The sequence below is a fragment of the Lagopus muta genome, chromosome 2 (genome assembly GCF_023343835.1).
Source record: "Lagopus muta isolate bLagMut1 chromosome 2, bLagMut1 primary, whole genome shotgun sequence".
NCBI lineage: Eukaryota > Metazoa > Chordata > Aves > Galliformes > Phasianidae > Lagopus > Lagopus muta.
Genome location: NC_064434.1, coordinates 88,367,889 through 88,384,894, shown reverse-complemented (window position 1 = coordinate 88,384,894; position 17,006 = coordinate 88,367,889). Strand labels below are relative to the sequence as shown.

The 17,006-nt window shown below is 39.2% G+C and overlaps 1 protein-coding gene across 1 annotated transcript in view; it reads right to left on the bottom strand.

Moving 5' to 3' along the window:
• The window catches only part of PPP2R5A (protein phosphatase 2 regulatory subunit B'alpha), a 39,431-nt gene that overhangs the window by 7,166 nt on the left and 15,259 nt on the right, over positions 1-17,006 (bottom strand). The window contains exons 2-8 of the mRNA XM_048934952.1: positions 14,412-14,608; positions 9,526-9,627; positions 5,379-5,471; positions 3,755-3,885; positions 3,506-3,565; positions 2,262-2,370; positions 428-481 (exon numbers count right to left, since the gene is read on the bottom strand). Coding sequence (XP_048790909.1) covers positions 428-481; positions 2,262-2,370; positions 3,506-3,565; positions 3,755-3,885; positions 5,379-5,471; positions 9,526-9,627; positions 14,412-14,608 — 746 coding nt within the window. The remainder of the gene's footprint in view (positions 1-427; positions 482-2,261; positions 2,371-3,505; positions 3,566-3,754; positions 3,886-5,378; positions 5,472-9,525; positions 9,628-14,411; positions 14,609-17,006) is intronic.

Below are 17,006 nucleotides of genomic sequence, written 5' to 3'. Positions count from 1 at the left end.
AAGACAAACGTCACATTTGGAATGTCAGCGTCCTTTCTGTCTAAATAAAGTGTAGTTACTCTTTCTCACTTCCATTTTGGGACAGTGTATTCCCTTGAAATATTTCTGATTTATGCTAGGCACGAGCCATCACACCACTATTACTGAAATTTCAGCTCTTAGCAGGAAGGAACTCACGTTTTCATATGAGGTGATTTATGTGATCTCAGCAGCTCAAACTGTTATTTCAATTTCATCTTGGATGCACACTAAGAGATAACTGCACTTTCAAACTCAGGACTTTCTCCTACTCTTTTTTCCCCTCCTAAAAGCACCTATGGATCATAATCAAGACACCAGATAGCACTACTCTGCAATTCCAGTGAACTGCATTGAAATACCAAGTTGAAATTAAAGCCAGAAAAACATGCAACTGAAAAACACTTACAGGCTCTGTTAAAGTTGTATCTTTCTCCAGGAACTGTACAACACAATAGGCGAGCTAGAATATAAGTCACAGAATTATTTAAACAGACACTGGTTAGACACTGCAGCATAACTAAGTAGCACAGCTTATAATGAGAGCACTTCTGGGCACGAAGAAAGAAAATGAGAAAGGATAAAACCCCAAACACTGTGTTCTCCCCCACCTCAGTGATTGCTGCCCAAGGGCCTGAGGAGTGATCCTGTACGTTCTATATTCACTTATTTACATACTGTTTAGTTACTCAGCACACAGTTAAGTGACAAAACAGCCATGGCTCCGCCATGTTCAGAAGCCACGCGATGACAGTTACAGTTCTAAATTCCATCCAGACTGATTTTGAGGAATCATAGCATGCTTCATCTCACAATATGACTCAGACCCAACATTATTCCTGTGCATTACATGTGCACTGCCAAACCTGAACTCAAGAATTACTTTTTTTTTTTTAATCTGTTATCCTAAAACAGGTCATTACCACAAGCTTAATGTACTGCTGCTACACCTAAGGATAAAGATGTGTGTGTGTGTTGTGTTTGTGTGTGTATTCAAAAAACAGTCTGGCACACAGACTTCACAAATTCCCATTAAGGCATTACTGTGCCATTTATCCACTGTTCAAAGACAGAGGCTCAAACTTAAGCCAGCTTTAAGTCTTCATCTTTTAAGGTCAGGCTCCTTGTGCTGCAGAAGCAGAGCGATGGGACTGCTCCCTCATTTCCAAGTGCTGTTTTGGAACATAGCTCTAGTGCTTTGTGACAGAATAGGCAAGTAGCCTGCTCAACAAACCAAATGCTGCTTCTCAGTATCCAGTACAGCTGAGTTTAGAGCATGCTTTCAGGTACCAATGGATGTGATTAAACATATCACAGAAGAAAGGCAGCTTGCTGCCCTGATCTATCTAGAATACTCTTGGCATGTGATAGGTTCCTTTATTTCACGTGGCAGCCTATCGCACAGTAATAAACCACAAAGACAAGTGATCTAATTAATTCCTAATTCTCAAATACAGTTTTAACTGAGCCCTCAATCCTGTGTGTAGTCTATATAGTCATAATGATTTTGCTTTAATTAGAAACTCATTTCCTTGTTTTGTCTATAAAGGAACTCTATTAGCTGGCGGACTAAGTTAACAAAGCTATTTTTTAATTAGCCAAGCTGAATTACTTGTAAGTTCACATCAAATGTATTCAATGCTCAGGTGCCATATGTCTGGCTATAATGCACATCATTCCTCCAATAAGACGATGAACGGCCGCGCTAAGCATAAGAATGGAAGTCAAATGAATAACTGCTGCATTCTGACAGCATGTCATGGATCTACATAATTTCCAGCTGAGCCAGAGAGCTATTATGCGTTTCTGCCATTTCTACCCAGTGCCCTTCCCCCTCTCACAATCACTGGAAGGTTTTAGAAATAAAGAAGCACATCTGAAATAAGCACCCAGCCATACTCGGGGTGCCTTGATACACAGCACGTAGGTGACATTAAGAAAGCGAGAAGAGAACACAGCAAGGCCTGGGATTAAATAAAGCTTGGAGTGTGACAGACGGCCAAACCAAAAGCTTCCCACTTCAGCTGATGCGAGTTGAAATCACTGTTACATCCCTTCACTTTTAATACACGCTAAGCATTATCTCAAAATTAACGTTTACGAACAAGATCTGCAGGGTCTTAAAAAGTATGTTTACAAATACCTCAAAACGTTGACAATATAACAAACAGCTTCAAACTTTCATTAGCTTCAAATGCAAATACAAAGAAAAGCACTACTCTTAAAAATAGGTGAGAGCTTACCTGTGCGTGAAACAAAGCTAATCCCTTTGCAGTATGCATGGGAATCAGAACTTTCATAAGGAACTGTTTGTGCTCCGCTTTCAGTGGCAGTGCAAAACCATTGATAATACTGAAAACGTGAACAAGCAGGATTTATTTTTATTAAAAAATCAAAACAAAAGATTTTCCTAGCAAGAAGTAAAGAACTCCTGTACATTCAGCAGACATTCAATTTCTGATTCCATTTCTAACCCTGCTAATTACAAAGCCATAAAATAACTTCATATATGCACAGCCTCTACAAGTTTGGCATCTAGGCAGGCAGACGAGAGAAGCAGAGTGGAAGCCCACTAACACTCACGAGAGGACTTTCACCACCACCTCCTCTAGGTAAAATAATCTAAAGTAAGTTGCTGGGTAATGACAAAGCTCACGCACATCAGGAAGCTGATCCATTTCACACAGAATCACTTAAACACAGCTTGCAGAGGAACAAAAGAGATGGCATATAATTTTTTAATTATTACAACAGTGCAGTTCAAAACTGTTTTGAGTTTTCCCCCTAAAAGTAAAGCTTCCAAGTGGTCATTGATTCAATAACCTTGTCCTAAGAGCCAGCCATAGAACAAATGACAGCCTCTCAGGAAGACCTTAGGTTTTGTTTTCTACATTTCAGATAAATCTGAGCAAATGGAATCCCGTTCACTTAGTTTTCATCATGATTGATTCCATGATACTTCACAATCTGTGAAGCCACTTGTGTTTATCGTTTTCTACCATGAAATGTATCTGTGTCAGTCTTGGAAAATTATTAAAAGATACCACAAACGGCTTTCAAACTGAAAATTAAACTACTGAATTAGTGACAAAAATGGTAATGAAGATACTTTCGAGGCTTTTCTGAACACACTTTAAACAAAATCAGCCTGCTGAAGGTTAAAGCATTGCATTCAACTTGAGAGCTGAAGTTAACAGTCATTTTCCAAAGCAGAGAATCAGCACTCTATTGGATACATTCCTCAACAAGCGAGGACTCCTGAGAAATATTTTGCCTGTCATCCTTAAAACACACATTGAAAAAGAAGGATTTAGACTCCATATCCTAATTAGATATTCACATGGTAACCCAGACTGTATTCAATTACATCAGTGGCTGCACTTCATCACTCATTACTGTCATACTCTCCCCATTCCCAAAGCAGCGAAACTGAAGCAAGCACTGCCCACAATAACATTTTGCATCTTTTCTGTCCCCTCAAACTTACCTTCCTAATATCTCAAGAAGTTCAGCAACACCGTTGAAGTGCTCTGTTTCATATATAAACCTATTAAGAAAAAAGACAAAAATGGAAGCAGGTTCCAAATAAACAACCTTTAGTAAGTTTTAGGTATTTGAAAGGCAATCACGGATCAAACCCAGCTCTTTCAGTGCAAGAACAAATCTCTGCAGTCTCAGACTATGAAGGGGAAACAGCATAGTGCTCAACCCGGACAGACAATCAGACAGAGCATACCTGAGGAAAATGTTATTGATCTGTTTCCTGATGAATGCTCTTAAACCAAGGAATTTGCCATAAATTCGATGAAGAACTGTCTTTAGGAAATCACGTTCTCGTGGGTCCTCACTGTCAAAGAGCTCCAGTAACTTCAAAAATTAAATTGAAATTTATTACTTTTGGAAGACTTACATTTTGTCAGGTTCCTAATCGATTTGAGCTTGATCTTTAACTTACAAAGTCTGCATTAGAAAGAACAGAATCGGTTTGACTTAGTGTTTTATTTGGATATCCAATGTTATTTTCAAAACTAGATTTCAAATAAAGCTGATTTAAGTACACCCAACAGCTTCATTTCCTTCTGTATCAAAAAGTCTGCATACAGCAGACATCAACAAAGCCATTGCAACCACTACCCTATCAAAATAACAATGACATTTTAAGAATGATATCAAATTCGGGGTAAGTGGTTTTTACTCAGTCTTCAAGAAATTAGAATGAAGCAAATTTGTGTCATACATTTATGATTTCTTAATTAAGATCTTGTTCTACCGATTTCAATACACTACTCATGCCTTCAAGGTTAAACACAAGCATAATCCTCTGCAGAATCATTTTGTAAGACAAGTCTATGATAAGAATCATGCATATTTCCTCAGGGGACAGAGAGGGAGACAGATGTTTAACAGAATGCAAATGCATTAAAAATGAGCTGGGGAAGGGAGGGAAATCAGCAAGTACAAGTTTCTTCATTTCTGTCTGACTCAGTGAATTGGACAGGCATGGCCAATAGTTCCACAGCAGCTTCAGGTTTGAATTCTGTATGAAAGTCAAACAAAGTAGAGAAGGCAAGACAAGAAGGGTAAGCCCAGAGAAGCAGGCACGTAAACAGTCACTGAAGGCAGCAAGTGGAAGCATTCATCTACGTTTTCACTTCTCACTGCTGTACTGTGGCAGCCTATTCAGGCTCAAGCTTTGAAAAATGAGCATTTGGGCATGGTAAAAATCCAGTGAGGTAACGTTGGACAAGAACTGTTACCATATCATACAGCCTAATGCCTTGACAAGTGAGGTGTGATGTCCTACTTCACTTTTCTTCATAGAAACTTTGTATGATGAAACAACTTCGCACTATTTTCTCATGAGCTTTCTCATTTAATTTTCCTTCTGCATATAAGACACCACAATATGAGAATGACACCATCCAGTAATAACTCAGCACATGCTGGAACACATTTCATGTACATTAAGTTACTTATTCATAGGAAAAACAATTTTGCTGTAAGATTTCCCATCGTAAATCTCTATGAAGAAAACAAACTTCAAAGCAGTGTAACAGTGTCATTGGCACGCTGTTGATTTGACTGGAGGTAAGTTACATTGAAAACACAACTTGTATTAACAAAAAATAAAACTCCTGCATTGCAAAGCAAAGAGGCTCATATCTGAAAACAAAGTGTTTCTGAAGCTGCTAATTACTAATTATTCCCCGTGCAGCAGGCACTGCTTGGCAGAGATCACTGTTGAAACGACTAGAACTGAACCCTCTGTCAAAGCAAAAGCTTTATATCTCCTCAGAACAACCACCAGTTAAGCCTGAGAGGCAATCTTTAACTCTGAGGTAGGAAAACTGTGTACTTACCTGCTGTACAAATTTCTGGTCAATGAATCTCTTTGCAATGCTAGGCTGAAAATCCGGGCTTTCCAAAAATCTTAGGAAAAATTCATACACCAACTACAAACATCAAAGTGAAAATTTTGAACAAGTTAATAAGTTCGTCATCCTATGGATCTTATCCCCTACCTGAGTCAGTGGGACTGTTCACATAACTAACACTTACAAATGAAAACCATCATGGCCTCTAGTGCAATTTACTGTAAGCACCAAGAGCATTTTAATTCCCAGAAGATTCTAAGCTTAACAAATAAATAACTGAAAATACCACTCTACAACAAAAATAACGTAGAAGCATTACACAAATTCACATTTCCTGCCACATTAAGAACGCGTTATGTAGAAATAAGTTACCAAACACTTATCAGCACTGAGAGTAAAATTAAGTGCTCCATCAGTATTTAATTCCCTAAAAACAAATTCAGAAATATTTGCTAAGTGCTCCTGAAGTCGGGTTTCAGATTTAAGCTCCAAAAATGGAGCTTACAGCTCCAAAAATGGTCATACTGGAAAAGCTGAAGGAATACATACAAACTTTAATGCTTGGCACAGCATTACATTTCTCTACTCTGGGTGTTCCATTCAAACAGTAAGACCTTCTGCAGATTTACCTTCAATATCCTGTATATTTTGTTGTATGTTCTTTCTATTGACTTCAAGTCCCCATTCACTATGATGCCGTAAGGCCCACAGACAGAGAAGAGATGGAGGCAGCAAGGGCCTGAGGCAGCAGAGCAAGGCACAGAAGTGGCAGAGCACAAGTCCCATACTACTGGATTCATTACAAGTCCAAGACAAACAACCACGTGTATCCGTAACAGTGGCAGGTGGGGGAGGACACAAGCAACCTTCTGATTTATAAAATACACCTCAGGCATCTCTTAAGCAAGGCAGAACTGAGAGGAAAGATGTCTTTAGATTAGCTGCATTCAGGGCTTCTCATGTTTTCAATGCCTATTTCTCAGCTCGGGAATCATTGAATAGTAAGCAATAATATGAGCGTGCACTTCAGATAAATACAAACGTACTTCCTGGACTGAGGAATAAAACCTACAGAGGTAACATATACAGGCATGTATTTCAACAGTTGCCACTAGGAAGAGTTACTAAACCACGGCTACTCATCTCTTTCAAGCTAGAGATTAGATAAATGTTTCAGTGGTTTGTAATGAAATGGGAAACATGACTGGAGGGAGGTTAACAGAGTATCACGGGAATTCATGCTGGAATTACATTTCATTAAGTACTGAATTTGTATATTATATACTTCTATCAGCAAACACAACAAGAATAGTTATATGAAAGCTGCTGGAATGAAGCCACAATATTGGAAGCTATTGCCTGATTTAAAAAAATAATAAAGAACATCAGGTTATCGGTAAGAAAGGGCCAAGACTGACACAGAATGAAACTAAATGACTGCAAAGTCAGTTACAGAGAAAAGAAAAAGCCCTACCAAGAAACAGCAAGCTTTGAAGGTGAGAAAAGGAGGACTGGATACTGGTTCTGAATGCTAGGATGCCTAAGTTCCCCAGCTACACAGCAAAGCCACAGCAGTGACAAACAAAATCCTGGGATTCTCCAGTAAGAGTAACAGAACAGAGAGAGATGTGCAGTACCCTACATGCTGGAGAAAACATATTCAGATCTGAAAGGATACAGATGAGCCAGCAGAACAGCCAAGGGCCAGAGTACCAATTGTTATGAGCCAAGACTAAATAGGTCTGTTTTGTTTACCCTAAAGGAAGGCAGGGAGGGAGGACAATTATGGCTTCTTTCCATAAATAGATATGGGAACTGGGATAAACATCCAGCAGAAGAATGAGGCTGAAGCATAATGCCCCAGCAGCGTCACAGACTAAACCAATATTGATGCCAGATTCTCAATATCTGATGACGTGGCATATCTCATTTCCAGTACAGAGAAGATCAATCAGTTACCATGTGGATGCTCTGTATAATCCAGGCAACTCCAGAACCACCATTGTTGCTACTGTTCTTAAAGAGAGAAGCTTCTAGAAAAACAAACATTTCATGCTAAAAAATCCACATACAGCTACAGAAGCCACACTTAAAAATGCACAGATAGTAAAAGGTAGCAAGAAACTTTGGGATTCCTTGGGAAATTTAGGAAACTTTATCCATGGTGTCCCAAGCTGTGATGGCCATTTCTGAATCACTCAGCCTCTTACTTCTCCCCTACACTGTGTTTGAAAACAGAAGCACAATCCTAAGTAACAGCAAGGGGAACAAGGATGGTTCTAAACACAACAGCCACTAGCTAATTTAACCTTGGCGAAAAAAACACCAAACCAACCAAATAAACAGTCAGGTATGTTTAACCTTCCTGAGCACAACTGAAGTGTTACCATTAGGAATACTAAATCATGGGGAGAATTGTTGGCTTTGGTAGCTTCAATTCTCAAAATCAGTCTGTTTGGGTAAAAGAGTTACGGCAAGTAACTCCTACTATGTTTTGGTGATTCACAGTTCATTATTGCAGAGACCACTAGGATACTACTGCTTTGAGCCAACAATTCCACCACCTACCCACAGCTCATTACGCCCAGAAACACAGGGTGGTTCTAATGCCAGTTGCTCAATCTAGTCTGGTTGCTACAAACCACCTTGAGTGTAACTTTAAAGCTATGTCTTTCAAGTGACTCTAGTTACTGGAGGTCTACAGTCTTTTGTAGTGGCTACACATGTTGCTGGTAACTTACTGAGCTATTACCTGTAACGTTATGTTACAGTGAAGAAACAGATTCATCAGAACAGACAACAGTAGACAGGTTTTTTTCTCTTTTCCCTCCCAGAAGACTGGTTACGTGACAGACAACGATTTTGAGTTCTACCATCTAGGTAAAGGGTGGAGAACTCAAGGAGAGCTAAAGGAGAGAAAAACACAAACTATTTCCATTGTGCTGCACTGAGCAAATCTATTCTAAGGACCAGGATGATCGACTGCAGGAGCAGGAAGTCCACTATCAGTAATCAGATAGCCCAGCCAAAACTCATTTAGAAAAAGGCAAAAGAAGAAGCCGAAAGTAACATTTCAAACGATAACACAATACAGAGCTCTTCCACTTCCCACAGATGAGCCTAAAGCACAAAGTGAAATGGTCACAGAAACCACAAGTTTTTTTTCCCTGTAAGAACCACAGCTCAGTCATGTCCTAAAGTGAACTGAGCAAACATTTACAAATTTTATTCCTGGGAGACAGGAGCATTTGGAAGTCAAATGATGCCTCTACAGACTTTAGGAGATATTTGCATAGCCTTTGTGCAACCCCCCACTGCACGGGGATACGCATTGCCTCTTGTAAGGACACAAAATATTATATCCTCATGCAGTATTTTAAGGGCAGAGGGGGACAGATGGCATACAGATACTTAGCAACTATTATACTCTTCTACTCTCTATTAGGAGTTGCTACACAACTGAGTACCTTGGATGTCTACCTGAGAACTTGGATGATGACAAGTCATTTAGGACTGTTCAGCCTTTAACAATTGAAAAAATCAGCAGTAGCACAAGTAAATCATGTCATTGATACAGCGATGCTATAAAATCACAAGATTGGTAGAGGAGAGCAACAATAGAATAACTAACCTACTGTTAGCAAACAACAATGCCTATATTGTAAAGTTCTTTAACAGAGGGAGGGAAGAATGAGGAGATATCTATTTCTTGCTCAAAAGACAGATAAAAGCTATTGCTGTTTTTGTTACTGTCACAAGAAACTGAATTGTTAACATTCACTTACATTTTATTGAAACCATACAAAAATTCATCAAGTGCAGAAAACAAACCGCCTAAATAAAGAACATAATTACCCAGAACATCGATACATTTTAAAGACGTATAGATACACACACCACACTTAACACTACGAATCACTGAAAACAAGAGAATTCAGACCATTTGGAAGGCTTATGTTTTTCCGTATTCATACAAGTAAGAAAAACCTCACTTTTTTTCCCCTCCTCCAAGCACAGAAATGCAGTTATATTCTTATAAAACCAATTCTGACTTTCATGCCAAAGGTACAGAATTACACAGATATCTCAGATATCTCTTGCAAAAAGGCTTGACAATAAAGGAATGCCATACCTGTATGTGGGGCCATGAGGCCTCAAGAGTTGGCTCATCTTCTTCTGGATCAAAATCTGGGTTATCGCTAGGTGGAAGTGTTCTGAAAATATTAGAACTAATCTGTAACAGAAAAACATACATGTTAGTGGAATCACTTCTTTGCTTCCGCAGACCACGCAGAGGAAGGTACTGCCTTTATCTTAAAATGACACAAAGTAACACCAGCTTAAAAAAGCAAACAAACAACAGCAACCTCACTTTTGCTTTACATTTTCCAAAGGCCAATCAAAATATTAAGAAAGTAACTGATGGCTTCATTACTGTATACATTTGCAGCTACATATGGGCATACCTACATTTTTTCTTCAAAACTACTCAAAGAAAATTTCTGCTTCCTCCCTCTGATGCCTGGTTTTTAACTACATGATGCCATGAGCTGAAGCTTTGTATCAGGCATGAAATACAGCACAACTGATTATGAGTCAGACAAGGTTCTTCTCACATGGAAGGTAAACAATCCCAAAAATGTATCTGGCTTTAGACTTAAGTATATTTCAAGATGCTCTTCACTCTTAAGAAAAAAACAGAACAACCGCTTACAGTTTTTTATCTTCCATAACCTCAAGATATTTCAAGGTTTTGGGAAGTCAAGCATATCTAACAATTGTAACCTTTTGATCTAGCACAGGGGAACTTTGAAAAGCTAGCAAAAATGGCTACCAAGTTACTTTAAGTATGACCTAGTCGTGTCAAATCAATTTCAAGAGAGAAGATTCAAAAGGAGGTTTTTCAACTATATACAAGTCTGGATAGAAGACCCATCTTTCAGATGTCAAAAGAAAAATAAATGTCATGTCACCTGCCAAATGCAACACATCAGATTTTAAATCATTATAACACGAACAATGGAGAACATGAAGTTAATTTCATTTCTGCATTTTCCGCTGTTCTCTCAGGAACACATTCAGCCCAATTTTTCCAATTAAATTTCAAACTCGTTAGCCTTTTCAATCAAATCTGTTTCAAATAGCTGCTATCCACCCAACCCTACTAAACACAAAAGAAAGAATGTTTGACAGTTTGCAGCAAATGCTACTGCACAGCTTCCATGGAGTCTCCAAGGTGTTTGAAGGATCTTGAAAAGGACGTAAAAAGATCCAGAAGCCACCAGTTGGCTCTGCACAGAAGAATCAGCTGCTTCATTAAACAAAATACAAAGCTATTGCATACACTGACTTCTCAATTCCTCCCATGCCCTTCATTCCACTCCCTGTCACTGTCTGCTGTTGGCACACATTAAAGCTGCAGACACTGCTGCTCTAGACTAGAAGGTCAGTGATGTTCTGTATGGATAGGCATCAGAGCACCATCTCCTAGCTCACACTGCAGTTTGTTGTGCGGTGTTGTAAACATAAGGGACATGAATAAAATTGGCTGGAGGGAGAAAATTAGGGAGGGAGAAAATGGGAGCCTGAGAGAACGGGGATTTTAATCAAACCCAAAAACCAAGACTTGGTTCTGTTACTTGACAATGACTGCTCTTACCAGGTATGCAAGAAGGTAACCATGGAAAACATTCAAATAAAATCAATCCCCTACCAAGGCTCACCTACATCTGCCTGCAAGACTTCTGGTAATGTCTCTTGAAAATGCACCCTTTTATTTCTAGATGCCTCTTGCTGGACTGAATCAGTTAATCCTTTAGCACAGAGCCTCAGTTTCCATACAGAATACAACGATTTTGAGGCTAGAACAGAGTACCAATTACCAAACATACCTCAGTAGTAGAAGAATAACAACCTCTCCTATTATTTAAAACAGCTCTTTTCATTCCTAAGCAGGGGACATTATCCCAAAAGAGTGATTTTAAGCACACACATGGTAACAGTTCTACAGGTTTTGGCAGCTCCATCAGCTTTTACAGAAACCCAGCATTAGCTTTCCAAACCTCAGAAACTTCTGTAAAGCGGCCGATGAAAATGTACTGCTTAAAGTGTTAAGATAAAGCATTGTTTATTATTTGCACTGAAACCAAAAAGAATCCCCTACCTCCCATTACTTCCCAAGGAGGCTTAAACATCTGGAGGGACACTAGATTCAGTTCTCATTTCTCAGCATGCAGATAGAGATATGTGATACCGTTTGAAATTCCGAATACCCCGCTGCTAGGATCCATAATCAATTTACATTGCATTTCCATGTGCTGGTGCAGAATGAGGGGAAGTTGGTAGAGAAACGAGGATGAAGCAGAAATGGAGACTGGAGGGACATTCCCGCTGTTCTCCCAAACTCACTGTGTTTTAGAGCTTTCAAAGCTCCCACTGATTTTAAGCTTTTAGAAAGATTCGTTATGCTGAACTCTAATTTGCTGTTGATCTTCAGAGTACTACCAAGAAATTTCCAAACTGAGAAGCTGCTAGTTGTAGACAATCTAGCAGGGAGCTGTGCTGCCCCTTCAAAACTATTTGCATGCAAAATTCTTCCTCAGTTCTTAAACCAAAGACTTTGGCAACAGAATTACATGAAAGTCAGGCTGCCTGGGACACCAAATAATATTTGACAGTATATGTCCTGCACATCTGCCTAAACAGAAAGACATCTTTCAGACCTTGTTCCATCCTTGGCAGCCTGAAAAGATAGCACTATCGTTTCAACCAGTGCTCTGTACCTCAGAGCAGAGTAGCCTCAGTTACACTGGGCACAACTGCGGGGTGCTGGCTCAGCAGCTGCCACAGTACCAGAGTTCATGCAGAGAGAAGGAAACCTCCTAGGAGACCTCCTCGCCTGCACAGATCTCAGCTCTGGATATCTGTAAGGGATTGCTGACTTTGCTTCACCAAAACACAGGCAATTCCAATGAAATCTGTGCAAACTGGAAGAAAGTGATCCCAGGCCTAGGGAGACAAGGGGCCTTGGAAAGAAATGAGCTCTGTTTCTGCCACTGACACCACTCCAGCTTCTCTGAGGGAATTTCTGTGGTCTGTGCATCCTTTACTACAAGTCACGTGGTCGTGGAATTTCACCAAGGCTGATTTCTACTTTTTGCCTCAAAGACACTATCCTTCAAACTCTGCAAAGAACTCAAATGGCTTTTCTTTTCATGTATTAACATGGAAAACAAAAGCTTGACAAGTAAAAATAAAGATACATATTTTTTTCAAAATCTCATGGAAGCTACAAAGGCCTCAAACCCAACACACATGTTGTTTGTAGGGACAGGGACTGACCCACCCAGGGCTCTTTCAGAAAGCTGGTGCTTAGTCCTAATTCATAGCAAAGACCTTTTCTACTGCCAGTTGCCAGGGAGACTAGAAATGCTGTTCAGGCTTGGAGAGATCTTTTGTCTCTCACTGAGCATTTAAGGCCTTCTTCATTTGCTGTTATTTTAAGAAAAAAAAAGGAGATGGAAATTTGTTGGAAGGAAAAATCAGCATCCACAGAGCCCAGTCGTTTGCACAACAACAATAACCTCAAAAGAACAGCCTAACACAGTATCTCCAAGAAAGGGAAACAACTCTAATATAAAAGAAAGTCTCTTCACCCTTCAGCAAGTATGACAGGCTAGTTAGTGTACTCTTTCTTCTAACAAGAGGCTGCAGAGGACACACAGATAGAAAAAGGTTCAGGCTTGGTGCCTCCAGCAGTGGGGAAAGAAAAAAAAAAGCCAAGGTATAGGTGGATGTTCTCTGTGCCCTACGACCTTGGGTGAAAACCATTTAGTATGGAAACACAGTACCTCTAAAAAGCAAATGCTACGCACACACACAAAGAGTCCCAGATCTTTTGTAAAACTTAACACATATCCTGTGGAACAGCCAAAACAATTAGCAGAGTTTCGATAACCTGTTTCAACGATCTTAGCCCTTGATTACACTGGTATAATTCCTATGTTTACTTACAGTAAAGACCTTTCACGTGAGCTTCTCACAGAAAGAAAGAAAAAAACATTGAGGGGAAAAAACCAACAGACTTCAGCATATAGAAAATTATAAAAGTTGCAGGCCATGTGCTTGAAACTGCTCTGCTTATCAACTCAACAGTTACTTCTGAGGTCAGCACTGGGCATATGTAAGCTTAACCAAAGTTTAGACAACTGTTAGCCTAAGTGCAAGAGGGATTCAACACATTTCTTTTTTTGAGTTCAAATCTGTAGACAAATTAATTTGGGCAATATTCTGAAACATTTTTCAAGTCCTTCAGTTGTGTTCCCTGCACACATAGTACAGATATATGTGGTAGCATTTTGAAATGTGTACAAAAAATCTTGCAGTGTCAGCAGATAACAGCCACATATTTTGTTGCTTATTCAACGAGCCATTTGCAGAAATTGCACAGTACGAGTCATTCTGTGGTTTACAACTCAAGCAGACCACTTAGGCTAATCCAGCACAGCTCTCTGAGGCCCAAGCAGTACTAACAAACAGCCACACTGTGTATTTACTACATGCAGACAGTTTGTCACATTGATAAACCGTTCTGTTGACACTAGCACCCACAAGAATCCTTACCAGAAGTCTTCATGCTATCGTTTCTCTGACATTCTTAAATAAACAAGGACAGGTAGCACTGAAATATTTCCATTTTCTGAATGAGAATGACTTCAAAGCATATACAAAATGCAAACACCTGCAGTACGTCAATTCCTTCATTTTAATTACCTAGAAGCACGTACTTAAGCTAATAAATAAAACATTCAAGTTGTGTTGCTGTTTGTTTTTTTTTTTGTTACTTTTTACAAGCCTTTCTAAATACTCCTGTAAGCCAAGCTACCATTAACAAATGATGCTGTTTTATAAGCAGAAGAAACCAACAGCAATTCTGAGTTAGATGCCATCACAACTGTAAACTGATTCACTGAGGATACTTTATTCGGTTTAGAGCATTCAGTTCCAGATTCTACTTACCATTTTCACTATGTCAGCATAAGCTGATTCAACAATCACTCCACGATTCGTTGAAACATATTCAACCAGTTCATTCAGTGTTGCTCTCTTAATTTCTTTGCCTTTCAGGTCTGAAACGGAGTCCATGAAGTCAAAGAGCACGCAACACTGCTGCAGCTTCTGACAGAAAAGATCTTGCTGTTCATTGGAGGTGGCATCTATAGAAAACAAAAAAAACAACAAACACCAAAGTCTGTTAAAGCAAATTCAGTCGACAAAAATTTGCATAATCTGTCAGATCTTTAACCCAGGAATGGTGTGTTGGACAACTAGCAAGTTAATAAGCTAAGTAATACTGTGAAAAGAGAAAGACACCGAGAGTATCTGTTTAAGTATGTTACAATGGCTCATTGTTCAAAACTTGTATTTCATGGAATCCCAAATGAAAGCAAGGCAGAAAATATATATATAGAAAACAAGTGAATTAACTTTATTAGAAACACACAGCCTTCAGTAAGCACCAGCTCTCCTTCACCAAAAGTCACACACACAAGCAGTGCATCATACTAACCTCTCATTCATCCGATTTATCTCATTCTGTTCCCTAATCCTTTATTATATAACCCGCTTAAAAGCTGTAAAATCAGCTTTGAAGGAACTTTGTCTTCTTTTTCTTTTTTAAACCCTGATGCAACATACCTCACATACTTTTGATATCATGTGATGAATGTTTCCCTTGAGAATCAACTCCAATATTTCAAAAGGATTAACCCCAAAATTTAAGATTTTGGTCTAAGTAATTTATTACAGTCTTAGTCATGTAAGGTTTTACAGCTCTTTTGGCCTATTAGAGCAACATGTTTGTCTACAACTTGGCATTTCCATTTGATAGTGCGGTTTCTCTGATAGCTGATAAGCAAAATTCCTCTATTAGTATTTCATGCTAGCTGCACATCAGCTAGATCACTGAGTAATGTATACTTCACAAACAGAATACACCCTCACAACTGTTCGAAGGCAGCCATGGTTTTAACTGAGAAATCAGATCAATGTCACAGTGCCCAGGCCAATGCTGAGAACCCAGGCGCCCTTTGTCTGTGTTTTTTTTAGTTGCTTGAGTTGTCAGGCTTCTTCTCAGCCACTCCAGCAACACAGTACCACCTCATCTATCTGTCACTTGGGATCTCACTTGTTTCCCTATCTATTCCCTATTTTATCTGGGAGTAAGGAATGCTTTTCCCCTGTACAACTTCCAAGACCTATCTACAGGCAGACAACCTAATCCCTTAGTTTCATTCATCCCCTGTAGTATTTGTTTCAGCACTGCCACTTCATCAGAAGGAAATTAAGAAGACGAGGAAAAGACAACAGCCTTGTAACACTGCTGAAAATCTTAAGCTCATTATAAAGGTTGAACAAAACACAGAAAGATCTCATGCTTCTCTTTATCGTTTTAGGATTACTCTAACTTAGCAAGCTTTAAATTTGTCAGTTTAGTGACTCAAACGCATTCTGATGATGCCAGCTCCTCAAGTTTCTCAGCAAAACACCTTCCAACAGTCAGCAATGGTTTTAACATTCACTAATAGTCTGATAAAATCCTTTCATTTCCATGCAAAGAAGTTGCTGCTAAAATGGACTAAATGCAAAATCCCAAGTGCATGCTGCGTCCCAAAAGTTCCAACATCAGAACACTGCACCATCTTCCCCTTTGCCATCTGACAGTGGTGGTCCTATTAACTGAGCACAACAGCTTCAAAGATCTTGTAAGAAAGCTGGTGGTTATTATTCCCTCGTAAAGAACAATCCATACTATTGTATGGCAATTCTGATATTTGAACCATTTCTTCTGAAGAAAAAATTGCAGAAGATGCTCGTTGCTCTCAGATATCAAGAAATCACACCATAGTAAAGACGTGAATCGTTCCTCTGTGCAAAATAATGAGCATCAGCTGTAAAAACATTTGTAAGTTACATAACATTTCAGCTCAGAGCTTCTAATATTCTGCAGCAGATTGCATGAGTAAGTGCTGTATCATAGCAACAAAGCAATAACAGTGACATGCTGAGGAGACAATCCAAAAAGCTGAGCTAAAGGAACCAACAACACAGGAGGCGTTTATTTCTGATAGTAACCCCAAGCACACAGCCAGCCTGAGACAGGACTCGCATCTCCTCTCTGCCTCACTACAAACTCAGCTGCACTCCACACTACAAAAGCCCAGCAGCGAGAGGCAGCATGCGTTGTGTTCCGTTGATGGCCAATAAAAGGAAGCTTCATTAACCAAAATTTGGAGTTTCAAAAACCAGCAGATGTCACCTGAACATTTGCAATAGTGGTGAAAACAAATTCAAGGTCTAATGCTGAAATTAAGTAACAGGAATTATTTCCAGAAGAAATAATTAAATCAGTTGTTAATTTCTCTAGAATATTAAAGAAATCTCTGTATTAGCCACTTTTATTTAGACATTAGACTGACCACACATCAGTCCATTCCCTTAGCAATCCAATCTACCTTAGTTAGACATTTCTCCAGATGAAAAACCAGTTCATCAATCATTTTTGCTCCTTGTACCACTCAGAACCAGACTGAAGGGAGTATTCTACACATCTAT